At 28.6% G+C, this 19,631-nt stretch overlaps 1 protein-coding gene across 2 annotated transcripts; it reads left to right on the top strand.

Annotated features, from left to right (window-relative positions):
* The first annotated feature begins 335 nt into the window (after positions 1 to 335).
* On the top strand, positions 336 to 18,192 carry LOC135931487 (ATP-dependent RNA helicase DDX19A-like). 2 transcript variants are annotated; one of them, XM_065468627.1, is made up of 10 exons: positions 336 to 433; positions 5,803 to 5,979; positions 6,483 to 7,189; positions 9,941 to 10,106; positions 12,386 to 12,822; positions 12,978 to 13,082; positions 13,399 to 13,592; positions 15,726 to 15,969; positions 16,304 to 16,521; positions 17,556 to 18,191. In XM_065468627.1, exons 2-10 carry the CDS (start codon positions 5,815 to 5,817, stop codon positions 17,720 to 17,722), a joined length of 2,403 nt encoding a protein of 800 aa, XP_065324699.1. In that variant the 5' UTR covers positions 336 to 433; positions 5,803 to 5,814; the 3' UTR covers positions 17,723 to 18,191. The 2 variants fall into 2 exon arrangements, with proteins under 2 accessions (XP_065324699.1, XP_065324700.1); XM_065468628.1 differs by having other exon boundaries at positions 370 to 453; positions 17,556 to 18,192.
* The last annotated feature ends 1,439 nt before the right edge of the window (positions 18,193 to 19,631 follow it).

Genomic DNA, 19,631 nt, shown 5'->3' with positions numbered 1-19,631 from the left:
GTTTTCTAAGTTAATATTTTATTTATTTATTGTAAAATGATCATTTTAATTTAGAAGGATATTAGACCAAGCAAAACATTAGCTATAAAATTATATGATATATTTTTTAATTTTTTAATGGTTCCTATCTGAAATTGAAATTTAAATAAATAAAAAAAGTCAAAATGAATAAAAAAATTTTATTTTTGATTACATAAATACAAGTTTAATGCTCTGTTATATTTGTTTATTTAACTTATTTTTATTCAAAGTTTAATTTAGTTTATATTTATATATGGAAAAAGAAAAATTGAATAGATGCCAAGAAAGACATATGCCACACACCTGTCACGCACATTATTTTTATATAGACACAGTATATTCCAGAATTCTAAATTTTTTCCTTCTATCTCAAAATTTAAATATTATGAATTCTTCCGCCACATTTTAAATAGTAATTTGCATAATTTATAAGTATAATATAATTTATTAGTATAATTTCTAATATACATATTGTGTCGTTTATAATATTATGTATTTAGATGATTTAATATATTAAATTTAGGTAAATTATTGTAGATATTTTTTAAGTAAATAGGAAATGTTTATATCAAGTTTTAACATTATTTTAGCCTAAGGAATTTATATAGATTTGCTAGATCAACATTTTGCAATGTAACAATATTTTACAATACTTAGTTGACCCATTACTTTAATATAAAATAAATTAACTTTATATTTTGATTTATAAAATATTATTGTGCTGACCATATTCACATATATTACTGTCTATTTAAGTTTCAAATTGCAATATAATAAAGGATCAAGATTTGATATTAATTAATTGCAAGAATTGATATAAAATTGATAAGTTCTATTTTTTATAAAAAACATATCTGACAAAGTGACTATACTTTAATATCCATTCTGATGGAAAATTGTAACTCCCAAAATTAGAAATATATTTATATTGAGATTGACTGATACCTTTAAAACCAAAACCACCAAAAATGATTATGACCATTAATTAAAAATGTCTATATTGAGCTATGAATGATATAAAAAAAATTAATATTATTAAAAATAATTTTCCAAGAGTTATTTTAAACAATTTTTAGAGCTATGATTTACCTTATATTCAATATTTACCTATTTTTTTTGTTTTTGACTATCTCACATTAATTATAAATTAATATATTTAGTATAATAATAAAATGTTATATACAATATACCTGCTTTTTTCAATAACTACATATAATCCACGAAATAAAAATCCTCAAATAAAATATTTAAAAATTTTGAGAAAATCAATTCCAGGAAATTATTATTGGGGATTTTTTTTCAAGGGAATTATTTTCCGCTTACCAGATATTTGCCCAAAATTGATTTAGTAACCATAATGGAAGTTTTCAGAGAATATCAGAAAATATTGGATCAGAATATTTTAATCACAATTTATGAATCAGTACAACCCAATAAATTTTTTTGGTGTCAATGGTTTTGGGACATGTGTTATTTATTAAAAGACATGTTATAGAAACTAGTGAACTTAATAGGGCCTAATTTTTTTCAAGCCTGACAATTTTTAAAAAAATTTGTTTTGCCCTACCTGATCCAGAACAATTTTTTTTTTATATGTCTGCCTAATCTGAATTTATTTAAATATAGAAAAAATAAAAAATATTAGCACCTTGTTTTTTTTTGTGAGAATTTTAAATATATTAACTTATTTGACAAAATGTAATATCATATTTAAAAATAGACCCACTGTTGGATGCAGACTAGGTCATTATTTGTAGATCTCTAATGGAAACATCTCTGGCCTAAATATTTATATTTTACATGGTTAGTCATTTCTTCATTTTGATCTGGATAAATATAAAAATAATAATTGCCATTATAAGAAGTTATTAATAATGATTAAATTTTGTTAAAAACCATTTTTAATATATCCTTAACTAACCAATTTCTCTAAAATCTTTAATTAACCCTAACCCATTTCTCTCTAACCTTAATCATACATACCTGAACTATAAATAGTTTATCCAATTAAAAAATTTCCTTGTGTTGCGTGTAGATTCCTTAAATTGGGTTTAAATAATATCAATATATTAAAAGGCATTTTAAGAATTGGTTATTTTCATAAAATCAATAAGGTCATAATCCTTTAAAAAATATTATAAAAATACTAATGAGGAACAATTATTTTTTATATAATCTAGTTCATTTTTATATTATAAAAAATAATTTTTTAATTTTAAAACATGCAAAAATAAACAGTTGGATAAGAATCAAAGGAAGTGCTCATTTCAGTTGCTGTATTTGTATAACAAAATGAACTCAGAGATATATTACTTGATAATGCTACTAGGAATAGGATTGTCTTTTTTTGGGATAAAGTTGAATTTTTGTCTAGATTTTATTTTAACCTTGTATTATATTTTTTAAAATCTCTGGCTTGAAAATCTGAGAAACCATTTCACTAATTCAAGCATACTGAGATGGTAAATTTTTATTTGAAAAATGATTTTCTTTTACGGTTAGCAATATTATGCTCTCGGCATATCTTCTAGATCCAAAAGAAATTGCAAACTGATTGAGAAATATTCAAGCAGATTTAAGATCTTTTCATAAAGATAAAATTGAAGCAGGAGATATTTTCAAATATTACAATATAGAGCAAAAACTGAAATATTTGCTAGCTCAAGCATATACAAGGACACACGTTGATGGTCCCCCTTTAAAATTTGGCACTCCATTTACTAATTATTTACCCAGTGGGCAATTCTGGTCTGTGATGGGGAATATTCAAGATGAATTGCTTAACTAATGACCAAGTTGACAAATTGGTTTTTATATATTTCATTGAAAGAATGTTCATGAATACTTGATTGACTATTATTTTGTTTTGTTAAACCATATTGTTTTTTAAAATTTTATTTAAATGAAAGTGAAAACTAATAAAATATGTATTTAATAAAAAATTTAAAATTTTTTTTATTTATTCCCCCCCCCCCCCAACGGTTTTTTCCCCTTTATCACACTACACTAGTTTTGTTAAACTGTCCGATTTGGGTCGATTTTTAAAAACGACCAGAATACAATTTTAGCCATAATAATATCGTGTAAACCTCGAGATTTTGCAAATAGATTTTGCCATTTACGAGCAAAATCTCCAAGCTCACATTATTTTAGCTAAAATCTTAATAGGGTTGTTTTTAAAAATTGGGCTGTTTAACAACACTACCACACTGCATAATAAATATTCGGCCATTAGTGTTTTTTTATATGCATTTTTTTTATAATTTTAAAAATAATTTATATTTATTAAGAATTCTACAAAAAGGAGCATGTTTAATGTATTTTCACGAAATATATACATCTAGTGTTACCCTGATTCGGGGGTCTAATTTAAAAAACTGCCGTATTAAGATTATAGCCATGGATAATATTAAGCCTCGAGATTTGGCAAATAGACCTTTCTGCCATCTATGAGCAAAATTTTTAGGCTTACATAATATTATTTTGGCTAAAATCTCAATCGGGCCCTTTTTTAAAAATCGACCCAAAAGATCTAATATCATACATTACAGATAACTGTTTTATTATAGATGACGGTATCTCTTATATATCCATTAGCTAATATAGGAAGGAATAGATATTACAGCGGCTATTTATTACTTACATTTTTAACAGGATAGTGAAGATTTGTTGGTGTAAAATATAATTGTTACCTGCCATTTGTTATTGATTGAATATTTTTTAACTCAACTTTCATATTTTGTTGGATTGTTCATGTATAAGAAAGGAATGTAAACCCGAACCCGGGTTTTAAAACTATTTAGCGGAAATTCGATAACAGGAACTTAATCGAAACCGCTTTTCTAAAAAAGGTCCGATCCCTATCCGGGTTCATTTTACCCCGGGTTCGATGGATTGTTCATAAATCGATTCTGTTTAATCTGTGGTCTCAAAATGACCAATTTCTGAACCCGGATTTGGGTTCACAACTTGGGGCCTATTTTTAAAAACGAATATGAATTGAATAGTTTATCTGGATTTAAATTAAACTTATATAACAATAAAGAATTTACCATATTTTTGAGATCCAGTGCCTTAATTAACTAACCCAAGGTAAGTATGATTTTATAACATTTAACAAAAGCAGTCACGTGTCATTTTAAAATTAAATTCTTGACAAAAATGGGTGGGGGGCATTAAAAATTTTACATAATTCTTTTTAATTTATTTATATGGGCACAGGGTCACGTTGAATATTAGACTCAAAGTAAATTTGGCAAATAAAACATAATAGGACTAAAAAATAGATTGTATTTACAGCTGTTTGAGAATGATATTTCCTAAATGATCAAATTTGCTTTGTCGGTCATTACGATCCATTTGCTGAATTATGGAAACCTTTTTTTTTATCAGATTTTATTAATCTTTATTCATAGCGAATAATCCCTTCAAAATTTTTCTTTGCTACAAAAAAAAATAAATATTTTTTGATTTATCGTCGGCCGGTGTTTTATTCTATCAAAACAATTTTTTTTATTAATATAAAAAGAATTAAAAAATTATAAAATTCAATCAATATTATATTTTGTTTGCCTTAGCAAAATGTCGGCCTTGCCCAATGATTTTTTTTTATTTGCAGATAATTTTGACATAAGGTGACGAGTGGATTCCGGCCCAGTCAGATCTTTTTTCTCTACCCGCGTGCCCGACTTTGTCAACCTTTAGTGACGAGAATACGCTTATAAAGCTCTATTTATTATTTTCAGAGATTTATTTATAATTCTAAAAAACAAAATCAGAAGAGAAACTTTTAAATATTCTTATAAAAGTAACTTTTGTTGGAACCATTTCCGGTTTTCGTATCAAATTTATCATTTTATTATTTCCTCATACAATCGTCACCTTTATTATTAGTCATGTTTATATCAATATTTTTTTTAGGGTTATTATTGCCACTAATTCAATTGGATCGTGTACTTATTTTTTAGGCCAGTCGGCAAATGATATATTGCGTTCGGGTCACCTTATTATAAATTTATACTAGACAGCGTTCAAATTTTATAAATATATACCCCCATATCTCTAAACTTTTAACCTTCCTTAACATTGTCCAAAAGGTTGGGGCTCGAAATCGGGTTGAAATAGCTGGTAGCTCTTTCTCATTTCAGATATTTAACCCTATAGTCAACAGCTGCGTCTTATAACATTTAAACGCATTATTAGCATTAGCCCCTGGAAGTCTATATTTTATCTAGGCGTGTCCAAAAAATAAAAATGCGAGTTGCGAATATGATGGTTTATAAAAAGATGTAAAAGTTTTGAATTTTTTAGCAAATAAAAGTAAACAAATAAACTAATTCCGAAGATATGCATAATGGAAGCATGAATTGGGGCGGCCATTTTTATCTCCCATTAATTAATAAAAAATATAATATACCATTAATTAAAGTTCTGCAGAGTCGGCGCGTCATCCGGATATCACAATTTAAAAAAAATAAAAAATGGAAAAATACGTTAAAGAAAAAATAGGGAATAAAATAAATTTACAGTAGTAAAACTTGTCATATTTGGGCTTTTGATAATTCAGCGCTCAAATTAAACAGGTTTAACTGTCTTTTGAGTTTGGGATTTTAAAAAAATTCTGTTATCACGAGACGGAATTTTAAAATATACGCGTTCAAAAAAAAATGCGCGTCTAAATAAATGGTTGAAAAAACTAACCCATTTGTCGTTATATAATACTATGTATTATGTTTATTCATTTTATTAAAATAATTGAATTAAAAAAAACATATAACATAGGTGACGAATTAAATGAGTCATACTAATTTACCTACTTCCTCTCAGTATTACACCGAAAACCTAAGAAATTTAATAGATGAGCGGAGACGTTTTTCCAGCGAGAATTCTCAAAACTTCCCTTCTCAATCGCCTCCCCCACTAATGAGACCCATACGAGGTTCTGGCGGGCTTAAACAGGTTTTTCAATAATTTGTCTTTATATTGATAAATTTTCCATAAAATTTTCTCAAATTCTGATTGCTAAATTTGTGTATAAAAATTCTTTTGGATAAATACCAGACCTATTTAGGAATTAAGGTCACTAACTATCTCTTGTAATTGATCGTAAAGATTATCTTTTATTGTATGAATAACATATGCATATATAATGTATCTATATCTATATGTATAAAATATATTATTCATACAATAAAAGATAATCTTTATAATCTTTACGATCAATTACAAGAGATAGTTAGTACATTTGGTCCCGGCACAAGAGAATGATGAGATATTTTTTTAAAAATTTTCCTTAAAATAATTGTTTGGGATATATTATGTGTCGAGTTTCAATGAGAGGATTGTATACAAAATTGATTTTCTCTAACTTACAAATACATTATAACAAACTAGCCAAAAATAACAATATTATTATTTTAATTTTAAATCCTTTTCTCTTGATTATTAATGTTAAAATATAGGCTGTGGGCAATTTTGACTCTAATGGCGTACCTTTACTCTCCCCTCTCCAGTACCCTGAGTTGCAACAACATAATACGCTATACAACAATCAAGCAATTAATTCTAACCCTGAAATGCAGCAGCTGCAAAAGTCGCGATTTATTCCCCAAACGAATTCTCATCCGGAGTTGCAACAGCAACTTAATTCGCAATTCAATCCCCAATCGACAAATTCTCACCCAGAACTGCAACAGCAAAATTTTCGATTCAATCAACAACCAGCGATTGGCTCTAATCAGGAGCAGCAACAGCATAATTTTCAATTTAACCAACAACAACCAGTGAATAGTTTCATTCCGAATCAACGCAATAGCGGCGATTGGAATCGCCAGGAGTTAGAGACTAACGCTTTCATAAATGGCGCTAGACAGTCGGCCGCTTTCACTTCCGCCCGCATTAATCCCAATCTTAAGCCTGAATCTGGCTTTAATCTGAATAACAGTAATTCTGGCCTTCCCAGAGACAACATGTATAATACATTTTTAAATAAAATGGATGATGGCAATAACAACCCAGCAGAAGCGAGAAGGCGGGTGCCATCATTTGGAAACTCGAGTCAATCCGCTTTCGGTGAGAGGGACGAGGATTCCGACCCGGCAAAATTCAAGGCCGACAACTCCTTCCTGACTAAGCTGTTAAGGAACCAACTGCAAAACCCTAACAAAAAGTTTTATTTTCTCCCACTTTCAATTATATTTATATTACGGGCTTAATTCCATTTAAAAAAGATGTATTAAAATGTTTACATTCATTTATTCACACTATAAGAGTTTAAGTAACTAAATTTAAAAAACAATAAAGTTCCTCGACAAGATTATGAATAACAAAATATGTAAACGTTCATTTTAGGTTATGCCAATAAATATAAAAAATAACCACAAATTTTCTCTGATCCCATATTACTATAAAACCGATCTGATATTTATGTTGATTTTTATTTTATTTTTGTACCAATGTCGTAATAGAATCAATATTTTCTAGTGCTATAGACGTTAATTCAAAAAAAAACTCGTTACTAATTATATCAAAAAGGAAACGCGTTACTGTACCTTGTGAAGAAAGGAACGCGTTACCGTACCTTGTGAAAAAAGGAACGCGCGTTACCTCTTATTTAGACCAAAATTTCCTATATATGTTTTTAATAAAATTATGCAAAAATAATATATTATAAGATGAGATCTTTTTATAATAATTTTTTCCCATATATATAATATAAATAAAATTATACAATAATAAATTTTATTTATTTTTAACAACAATTGATTTTCAAGATTTTGATCAGATAAACAAGAGAGTACTCAACACATCTTTCGCCGTGCTAAATACACGTTCAATTAACGTAGAGGAGAGTTATATTTAATAATAAAAATTGGAGGAATTTATAAAAATGATAATCCTTATTTTGAAAAACTTAATAGATCATTGATAAAAAAAAGTCTTCATTCAGATCCTCATTTTTTTTTGTCAGAAAATAATCTGGTATGTGTGTTGTTTACTAAAGGAATCAGTCTTCCTTTTCTTTGTCAAAATATTTTCCCAAACTGGAAATAGGTCCAAGCCTTCTACCTTTGTTGGCCTATAATTTTGAGCTAATCTAATTTAAGTAGCGGGTGAATTATTGCTGATAGTATATTTTCATCTTTATAGATATGTTCGAATCTATTGAAAATAAATATAATCAAAATATAAATTGTAAATAATATCAACTATATACCTTTTATCTATGTCTTGCAGGATTGCATTAATAACTGGCTTACAAAACTTGAAATTATTTAAAGCAATTTTTTAAAGTTTTAATGTTATAAAAGTTATCGTGGAGATATCCTAAATGTTTTAAAATCGAAAATGTCGTAGCAACAGGTTCCATAACATATAAAATTATATATACATATATTTTTTAATTAACACTAATCATACAATATGTATATGAACGACTTCTCATTATCTAAAAATCTCTGCAATTCGGATTTATCACAAGATTCGTCAATTTGGTCATTCTCCTTAATAAGTTAATTAATTTCACAGAGTTATAAAAAGAGTTCCATCTTGTTATAACCGGTTTAATCAGATATTTTTCCATTTTTACCTTAAAAATGGCTTCACAGTTTCGAGACTCTCCATGTTATTTCATAATTAAGAAATATTTGAGTTAGAAAACAATCTTATGTAGACCTTGTACCCTTAATTTTTTTTATTGTGTTAAAAATGTTTTATATCGGAGCCATTTCAGGTTAAATCAACTTCATCTGAAGGATTATATACAATTGACATAATATTCTTTATAAAATAGATTATAATATTAGAGAATAAGAATATAAATCAACATATCTTGATTGATTCAATATTAATTAGATTAACAATCTTGACTGAAAATTTAAAATAAAAATGAAGGAATTTGGTGGTTAATGTGACTTAAAAACTCGGCTTAAATTATAATAATTTTATAATACAATAAAATATGTCTTTTCCATATTTTTTAATTTAAAGTAACGTTTTGCGTTATCGTTACTCAAAAAAAAATAAACGCTTTACCGTTATACGTTACCTTTAAAAGAAGGGAAAGGTAACGACGTTACTTTTGGCGTTACTTTACGGCACTATATTTTATAATAAAATAACTGACTAATTTTCACGAATAAGTGCCTCCAAGTTGATCATCTCATTTAATATATGGGCAAAGTTTATAGCTGAATGAGTGTTGCTATAAGGCTCTGTTTAGCCGATTTTAAAAAGCGGTTGAAAGCCGGAATAATATGGCCTAAAGTCTCGAAATTTCGCCAATAGATATCCAAACCTTTCTGTCATCTGTGAGCGAAATCTCAGAACATAGGTAATTTTATTTCGGCTAGAATCTTGAGTTAGTCTTTTTCAAAAAGCGGCGAAATCTCGTTTAACTGCACAAGCTGATCGTGACTCGTTTGATCAACCCATTTTTCTTTTCAGATATAATGTAACAAAAAATAATAACAAATTTTTAGCTACATAATCTTTTTAAAATAATTCGATTTTTTAATTTTGATTTCCTTTTATTTTATTATATTATTATGTATAAAATAAAAAATAATATAATTATATATACAATACATCATAAAATAACCAAAAAGAATAAAAATTCGGTTCTACCCCTATCGGATCCGATATTGAATGATCAGCACATCCCCATTATAATGTAAGTATTAGAGATCTGCAAATGGCGAAATTTCAAGCCCAGCCCGGCCAAATCGATACTTGTTCTGAGCCATTTCCATTTTTTTGTTAAGAGGCATTGTAGACCTCTAATAAGTATTATAATAAGAATTTGGGAACCGGCATAAATCTAGGAATCGATACCACCCTCGGAACAGTGTTAAAATGTATAGGAACTAGAACCCTTTTTAACTTAGATTTATACACTAATTACTATATATGCTTTTCATAGTGTCGAAGTTCTCAGGGCCGACGTTCATCACCCTCTCCACTCGGTGTACAGTTTCGAAGCTCTTGACCTATCTCCAGAACTCCTGCGTGGCGTATACGCCATGAATTTTTCGAAACCTTCAAAGATTCAGGAGATGGCGCTGCCCTTGATCCTTTCCGACCCCAAGGTTTGTGCGCCGCGTCATATATAGCATAAAAATTCTATTTTTCGGGTTGTGTGTCTCTTTTTTAAAAATTTAGGGGCACCGATCATTACTACTTTTTATTGGCCAATACTGAGGGGGGTTCGATGCTCACCTTTTTATTTCTCTAGATTTCCTAAGTATTATTTGTTACGATAAAAGTAGTAATAGTATATGAATTTATTTAAATGATATTAATTAGAATAAATGAAGAAAATACTTAGATACTATAGGCTGTATCCTAAATATAAAAAATATAATTAAATAAATAAGTTAATTTTAATGATAAAAAACATAAACTATTTTCAATAAATATTAAATGTTGGTCTAAATCATTTTTTTAGAATTTACAAAAATTTGATTTTTTAAAAATTATAGAAATTAATAAAATTTAATTAATTTTAATTTGAAATTTATAAACTTGTTGAATTTTTACGAATAAAAAAAAGCATGTAATATTAATTTATATTTTTCAAATTTGCTGTCGCATGTAATGTAGTATTTACGTTCAGTCGTAATTTAAAATATTATTATATAATATTTTAATTTACAAAACTTTAAAAAAATTATAATGGAAGATTTTGGTAATGTTACTTAATTTTATTAACCTACGATAATTTATAAATTTTGGGGTTTTTTTTTAAAATATATTTAGAACACAGCCATAAAAAAGAATTTTTTTAAAAAAAAATTAAATTAAAATATATACTATTTTTTTATAAAGAATAATCTTCTATATGAGCTATTAATGTTCCCGTTAGCACCAAATGATGGCCTATTAGTGTTATTAAACGGCTTTATTTGACCCGATTTTTAAAGACGGCTAATTCGATATATTATCCACAAAAATATTAGTCCGGAGGATTTTGCTGATAGATGGCCTAATCTGGACATTTGCAAAATCTCATGGTTTAAGGCAATATTTTTCCGGCTAAAATATTGAGTTAGCCGGTTCTAAATCAACTCGAGCCGTTTAACAACACTAGTACTGATACCAAGTTTGTTATTTTTATAAATGAAACATAATGAAAAGAAAAAGATAATTTTTTTTGATTTAAATATAAAACACATTTGCCATTTGAATTCTCACCATGAAGCTCTTGGTAGTCATAACCTTATTTTCTTTATAATACGCTTAATTTCGGCTAACGTTGTAAAACGGCTAACCCAATATTTTAGCCAAAAAATATTTCGTAAGCCTGTAGATTTTGCTCATATTGTCATCTAGTAACGTAATCTCGAGGCTTGCATAAAATTATTAATTTTAATAAAAAATGAATCGAGCCGTTTCAACACTTAATTCCGGCAAAATAATAAGAATAAAAGACATAAGGTTAGAATTAACAACGCTTTCTTTATCATTAAATATATCGTGGGTTATCATTTTTGAAAGAAAAATATTAGGCATTCAAAAAGGAACTAATAATAAATATACGAGAAAAGAAATAATATCATATCATTAGAATTGAATGAGAATTTAATTAAATAATATAAAGGAAACTTAGTGATTCCACATAGGACCTAATTTTCAAGCCCAGCCGAAATTTAAAAAAAAAATTTGTCCCGAAAAGCCCGATCCGAAATAAAAAATAAGAATTATTTGTCGTCCCAGCCCTAATTTATTTAAATATAGAAAAATGTAATTTTTTTTTTGATTGTATGAAAAATATTTTTAGCTCCTTGTTTCTTGTAAGAATTTTAAAATATATCAATTTATTTGACAAACTGTAGTGATTATCATATTAAAAATAAGCCCGACCCAAATTTTTTTGTAAAAACTATTAGGCCAGACTCAGCCCGAACAGAAATAATTTTTTAAAATATCAGCCCTTTCGGCCGGGTACGGGGCAGGCCGTGATTTGCAGATCTCTGAATACGTCTTAAGGTTTTACTTACAAAATGAAACCTAACAACCCCCAAAAAACATAATAAAGTTAAAAAGGTTGGTCTAAATAATAAGGGGAAAATATCTGGAATCGGCATTTAGGAGTTGGTTCCAACTATCATATGTAATCAAAAAATGAATCAAATGCTGTTTTTAAATGCCAGTCCGATCCTTTTCCGGACTGGACCATTGATCTCCGCAACTATCATGCATCCCTAAACCCCTATCAAAAGTTTTGTCGCTTTAGTGCCTTTTGAGTACATATCGTTTATTGGATTAAACAGCTTATAAAAGTTTTTGATCTTCCTTTTTTTGAAATTATTAGACTGGATAAATGTTAAATATCAGTAATCAAAATATATAAAAATACTAATACAAGGTTAACCTCATAGCTCAGAGCCAAAGTGGAACTGGCAAAACTGCCGCCTACTCCTTAGGAGTTTTGAGTAAACTTAACCTAAATACTTCAAATCCGCCTTCCAATATATCCGCCCAAGCCCTCATACTAGCCCCAACTTACGAATTGGCCCTTCAGATAGGCGAGGCGGTTAAGCAAATAGGTCGCTATATGCCGGGACTTAAGGTGGCTTACGCTGTTAAGAAAAAGCGAGCCGAACTTGGATATAGTAATACTAGTAATCCCTTTGATATGAGTAATACGGCTGGCGGTGATGGACTAAATTCTAATTTCAACAAACACGATGTGCCCGGTTACACCGAAAATTTGGACGATTACGAAATTGTTTACCCTCGGGGAAAATTGGTACAGGCCCACGTTGTTGTCGGCACTCCTGGATCTGTAGTGGATTGGATCAGGTTTTTTTTCAATTAAAAACATTCGCCTACTTTTATAAAATGACAATTTTTGTTTATTTATTTAGACCTTCTCAAAATACACCCCCCCCCCCCCCATGAACATCATTTTTATTTACACTTATTGATTACAACAAATTATATTCTTTTTATATTAGATTCGGTATGATAGATGCTAAGGCTATAAGCATCTTCGTTCTTGACGAGGCCGATGTTATGATAGACCAGCAAGGCCATAGGGCGGCCAGCGTTAGAATTCACAAGTTTGTAATTTATGATTTGTGGGACCCACGTGGTCTTTAAAAAAAATTGGCATTGTTCCCGGCTCCTCGATTTTATTTCATAATTAAGTTTAAGGAAATTTATTTCATAATTATTTTTTTAAAGATAAATAAATGTAAGAGTACTAGGGCTGTGCCGATCCACAAATTATTAAATTTTTCCACCAATCCCATATTTTCCGATGATCACCCAAAACTGATTACAAAACTTTGTATTGGTTACTGGATCAATTTTGAGCGAATATTGGGTCGGATGGATGGATCCCCACCTCTATAAAGGGAACTATTTTATTACCAGGTACCTCGATAAGCAGAACTGCCAGTTCCTTCTCTTTTCGGCCACTTACGAGGAGAACGAGGTCATGAGTTTCGCATCTGAACTCGTCCCAGAACCTTCTGTGGTACTCAGGCTCAAGCGTGAAGAAGAAACGCTCGATAACATTGCTCAATACTATGTGCCATGCTTAGGATCGGATGCTGCTTATTTGAACCGTAAAAAAGAGTTCATATATTAAATATGCTATAATTTACAGCTGCTTACAATTATGGCTCATATAAATGGATATCTTTGTTAAACCCAAGGCTTATTCCTAGATAGTCCTAATTTTTGGGCATTTCAGACAAGCATCTAGAACACTTTTTTTGGGGTTTTATTTAAATATCTATAAATTTTGAAATAGATGATAGTGTAGAAAAGTCCTGAATCAATAAAATATATACTTATCCGACTGAACAATATTGATGTTATTATTTCCTTCCTAATATTCCCTTTTAAAAAAATAAGGAAGTGAGAAATATTTACTATTTTTCTTAAAAATAGGCAAAACATTCAGAGTTTGGAAGAAAAAAATCTTCATACTTTGAAGATTTGAAGATTTTTTTTGCCCAAAATTATGAACAAAAAAATCTCTGATCACAAAATTGAAAAGTTTTTTTTTAAATAAAAAAAAATGGTTGAATTTCGAAAGATTTTTTTACAGTTATTGCTTGAATATTAAAATTTACTGAATAACCTTAAAATATGGAGAATAATTAATATTTTGAGTTTTTAAATGGGCTGCTGACCTGGGTTTGAAGTGAGCTGATATTGAAGATCTCTAATTCAGACAACTGTTTAGTATTATAAAAAGATAGAAAAAGAGTGGGAAACGGTTTAACTGATTACCTTTACCTTTATTTGCATCTTTTGCCTACCGTTCGTTGAAATTAGTACAATATTTTTTTTGCCTCTAAAGTGAATGTCACTCGCTTTATATTTAGTTCCCTATAGAACAAAATTTCTTTTTTAATGCCCCTTTATCACAAAAACAACCCTCCCCTCCTCTGCCTTACACTTTTCCTTTATATAAGAGCTATGCCCTTATTAAATATTAGGGCTTTGTCGATCCACAAAATTATCTCAGATATTTTCGATGCTACTACATAACCGATCCAATAGCGATAAAAATTTATTTTATTTGCCATTTTGATGCCATACTATTTAAGAAAAAAAAACGTTCACAAATTGTTATGTGTATTTAGTTTTATTTTTATTATTCTCAAAAAGTTAATAATTACAGTTTAAAATATGTGCAAATGGCTGAACATTTAGCTTATTTTTAAAAATGACTATCAAGATTTTAGCCAAAACACTATTACCTAAGCCTCGAAATTCTGACAATAAATGTCTAAACCTTTCTGCCAACTTTGGACAAAATCTCTAAGCTCGGATAGCTTACTCTTGGCCAAGATCTTGAGTTAGTCATTTAAAACACTAGCTTAATCTGACTCGTTAGATATTTAAAAATTATTTTCTTGTTGCAGATTTAACGGAAAAAAATATTAAATCTTTTAGCTTATTATGTTATTTCTAAGGTATTAATTAGGAACAGTAAGATAATTATTAGGGGCGTACCGATATCACTTTTTGGAGGCTGATCCGATATCATATCTGATTTTGTATTCTGTAAATATACTAATCGTTTAATATTTAATGTATATATCTAGTTTTTTAAAATCGCTACAATTTAGCCTATTAACTAGTATTTTATCCAGAAAAATATTACACAAGCCTGAAGATTTTGCTTATAGATGGCACAAAGTTTTGGACATCTATTAAATAAATCTCTAATCATTGGCAATGTTTTTTTATGACTAAAAGTATTGAGTTAGCCGTTTTTAAATATCGACTCAAATAGCTCGATTTTACATTACAACATGCATCTACTCATCTCACGTACTTTTTAATAGTATAAAATCTATAATTTAAATATACCAAATATAAAATATTTTTATTGATAAATCACTGATTTTATATAATAATATTAAACTATTTACATAAATAAAGAAATATATTATGAAGTTTGAAAAATTTTTTTTAAATGAAGACGCCATTTTTATTATATCGGTCGATAACCATATTTTGAAAATTTGGGATATTGACATTTTTTTTTACTATTTTTATCTATAATTTTATGTGATAGCACATTAAAATGTTGTTTAATATTTTGTGTTCTCATAATGTTAGTTTCTTTCCGGGAAAACCCTGTTAATAAAAGTGCCAGATTAGATACTTAATAATATGACTAATATAATTTCAATCATTTAATGGTTATATTTGCATGTCTTTAATTTTATAACACCTAGCTCGTGATCGAATGAATCGGGAAACGATTTTTGCCGCGAAGATGAATGCTCTTTGCCTTATATACTCGTCTTTTCCTGTTGGCCAATGTGTCGTTTTTTGTGAAAGCAAACGTGAGGCAGTTATGATAGCCAGAGCCCTTGTGGAGGACTGTGGCCATGGCGCTGTAGCACTTTTAACATCTGATCTTACCGTCGATCAGAGGGCTGCTGTCATTCGCAGGTTCAAATCTGGCGAGGATGAAAGGTCAATAATTTTATAAAATCTTATATTTATTTTATTTTAACATTGGTAAATTTATAAATAATAAATGTCATTTTATGGTTGTCTACTAATACATAAATGTTATATAACTTGTGTAGTAAATTAAGAATGATTATAAATATATTTAATTTAAAGTATCTCGCGATAGTAGTAGAAATATGATTTTAAAATGATGGTTTCAAAGATGCATTGTGCCCCTCAATGAATAAAAAATTTACAACCCTAGACCAGACCACAAAAACACCAGATGTTAAATAGCCATTGTTGACCATTAAGCCTGATGTCTCTAAAATTTAATTTTTTATATAATAAACAGGGTACTCGTAGCCACGAACGTCTTAGCACGGGGTATAGATATCGAATCGGTCAGCCTTGTCATAAATTTTGGAGTCCCCAGGAAATTCGTAGAAAATCCCAATAGCGAAACCGGAGCACCCGGGACGAATAACTTCGGGGATAATTCGTTTTACGCCACCAAAGCTAAGGGCATACCTACTAGTGATCCCGATTATGAAACGTATTTGCACCGGATAGGTTACCTTTCGCACTTGATTTTTACGCCATAAACCTATATTTTAGAAAGATAACACATTACCTAGTGTTGTTAAAAAGCCCGATTCGGACCATTAAAATCGACCCAAATCGGGGGTTTTAAACAACATTTATTATGACTCGTTAATTTTTTTTATATTAACGATACTATCACTAGTTACTGTTATTAAATGGCTCGATTTTTAAAAACGGTTAACCCAATATTTTGGTCAAGAAATATTATACATGCCTCTGGATTTCTTAAATAGATGTCCAAACCTTTCTATCATCTACGAACAAAATATCAAGGCTTGCATAATATTTTTTGGCTAAAATATTGGGTTAGTCTTTAAAAATAGAGCCATTTAAAAAATCACCATCTCTATTTCGATCTAATTTCCACGAAGGTGATTTTAAAAAAAAATCTCATACAAACTGGTTAAGCACAATAGAAGTTGAAAATTATTTATTAAATGCTAAGTGGGGAGCCTCTGAGAATAAAATTATATTGTCCTAACTTAATTTTGTATTTATATATCCTTTTTTAAAATTGGTCTTTCATTTGGGAGATGAATAAAATAATTGTTTATTACGAAAATAGAATGAAAAAATATTAGCATTTGGAGTATTTTTTGTCCTTTGGAACAAACAGTATTTTAAGTGAGCCAAAAAGGTTTTCCTGATATTTTTTGCCTTGAATGATATTTATTTTTCTCGAGGACAGTTAGGGGGCTTTTTTCCACTATTTTTTTTATATGATCCAATTTACATAATTTTGACTTGTTACTTAATATTATACTTGGAGAAATACACAAACATCCATTTACACCACTTTTTTGCCGACATTGACACCCACCGATACCAATATGGTATCTGAAAAAAAAGATATAGAGGGTGGGGAAACGCATTTCATAACTATTTGGAAATTTGTAATCCATATCAATAATCGATATTTTATAACATTTACTACCACACCCTTGATTGGTTAATTTTTTTTATCAATGGCCGGTTCAAAAACTTTGTTTTTTTTAATTTAGGTCGCACAGGGAGGTTTGGTAGAAATGGTTTGAGCTTTATTCTCATCGACACCGATTCGGAAAGCAGCGAAGAATATCATATGGTCAAAGCTTTGGAAAACTTTTACAAGAGAACGATCACAAAATGTGATCCGAACAATCTTGAAGGTGACGTTGAAAAACTTTGATTAAAATCCATTGACAATCTCAAAAACATCTTTTTTTATATTTTACACCAAATAACCCATTATATTTTTTTCCTATCCACTTTTTAATAGATATTCAGTTCTATTCTCGGCCCGGGTATGTTTGGCTCAACATAGTCCAGTTTTACTGAATTTTGTATCTGGGCCTGCAATATTGTTAGTTATTAACATCTTCGCTCTTATTAAAAGATTATCATATTTTAGAATATATTTTATTTACCCGGTGGTTATAGTTGGGACCAATAGCTTTGTCATTTATATTTTATAATAAGTTTCACTTTTTAAAGATACAAAAATATATGTATAAATTTAAAGTTATAAAAAATTCTACAAAGGAATCTTTATTTTCCGTTTTCAATTATTTTGTTATATTAGAAAGTTAAATATTATTTGTAAATTTATATTCATTACTCTAGATTTAATGTTTTCATATATTCACCACCATATACCCACAATAAACTAATCAAACTTTCTTAGATATTCATTCTTATTGAAACAAATTTTTAATTTTATTATATTTAACTAGTTCTGTAAACATTTCTATAAAAACTGAACGCGTTGTTCAAATTCATTCGAATAAATTTTATTTTAAAATTAAATATATTAGCCATATTTAAAATTATTAGTTTTAATTGTTTTATATATTAAAAAATTTTTTTTATTAATTTTTAATATATAAAATTTTTATATATCATAAAATTTAATTATTTATAAAATATATAAATTCATATTACTTTAAATAGTCTTCATCTATTAAAATATGAAAGCCTTGATAAAAATTTAAAAATAATAACGAAATTTCAAATAATCATGCTAAAAATAAATAAATTCTATAAGATATTAACTATTTTATATCTATGTATATAATATTTAATGATTTTTGCTTTTTATATCTATTATAATAATCCATAATTAATAATGAAATACATTTGATAAAAATATCGAGGGCCGCTTTCGAAGGAGAGTAGTAATTTCGAACCCAATTTTTCATTTATAAGAGCAAAATCATGAGGGGTTCCGTTTAGGTTCAGATAGAAAATCATTTAACAGTTCAGATTAGATAAAAATACGGATAATGCCGGTTTAAAGGTCCGGTTCAGGTTCGGTTTGGATCCCTGAAATGCTGCTATCGGATAACTTTGTATCTAAATTGTACGCGATTATTTATTTGTCCCAATAATAAAACACTTATCTTTCGCGTCCCGCGTCCTTATGGGCGCCATGGCATGGCGGTGCTAAAATAAATTATTAACAGGATACTTAAAGTTATAAATATTACATAAAAAATAAATATTATAATCAAGTATCTCTTTAAATTAGAACTTGAAGATTTTGAAACTGATATTATACTTTTTGGACGCATTTTACATTTGGTAAAGATATAATTGATTTATTGAATATGATGTTACTATAAATTATTATACTTGGGCCATGGTAATGTTAATCATCTGATTCTAAATGATAATAAAAACAACATCCATGATTATGCTAATATCAGAATAAAATTCTGGCTGATTAAAAAATTCAAATGTGTTAAAGGATACACAGCAGATTAAAAAATAACCTTTTTTCCTTAAAAAATTAGGACATTAAATTAATTTTTTTATTTTCAGTGATAAGAAGATTTTATAAAATTGAACGATGGTTAAAATCGAACACGTTCGTCATAAAAAACGAACGCGTTCAAAGTTCGTCGAAAATAAATGGAACATTGTTCATTATTTTTTCCAAAAAAACCAACTTCGTTCACGAACGCAGTCAATTTAAACGCGTTCCTTTACAACATTATATTTAACTCAATGATACATATAACAATTAGATTAGTGTTTTAATTTTTAAAGGTGCCTATAGCGATCACTATTATATCATTTCTGTGAATCCTTTCTCTTGC

Source organism: Gordionus sp. m RMFG-2023, chromosome 1, assembly GCF_954871325.1.
Source record: "Gordionus sp. m RMFG-2023 chromosome 1, tfGorSpeb1-WG-v2, whole genome shotgun sequence".
Classification (NCBI taxonomy): Eukaryota; Metazoa; Nematomorpha; class Gordioida; order Chordodea; family Parachordodidae; genus Gordionus; species Gordionus sp. m RMFG-2023.
This window is presented reverse-complemented; position numbering and strand designations above follow the sequence as displayed.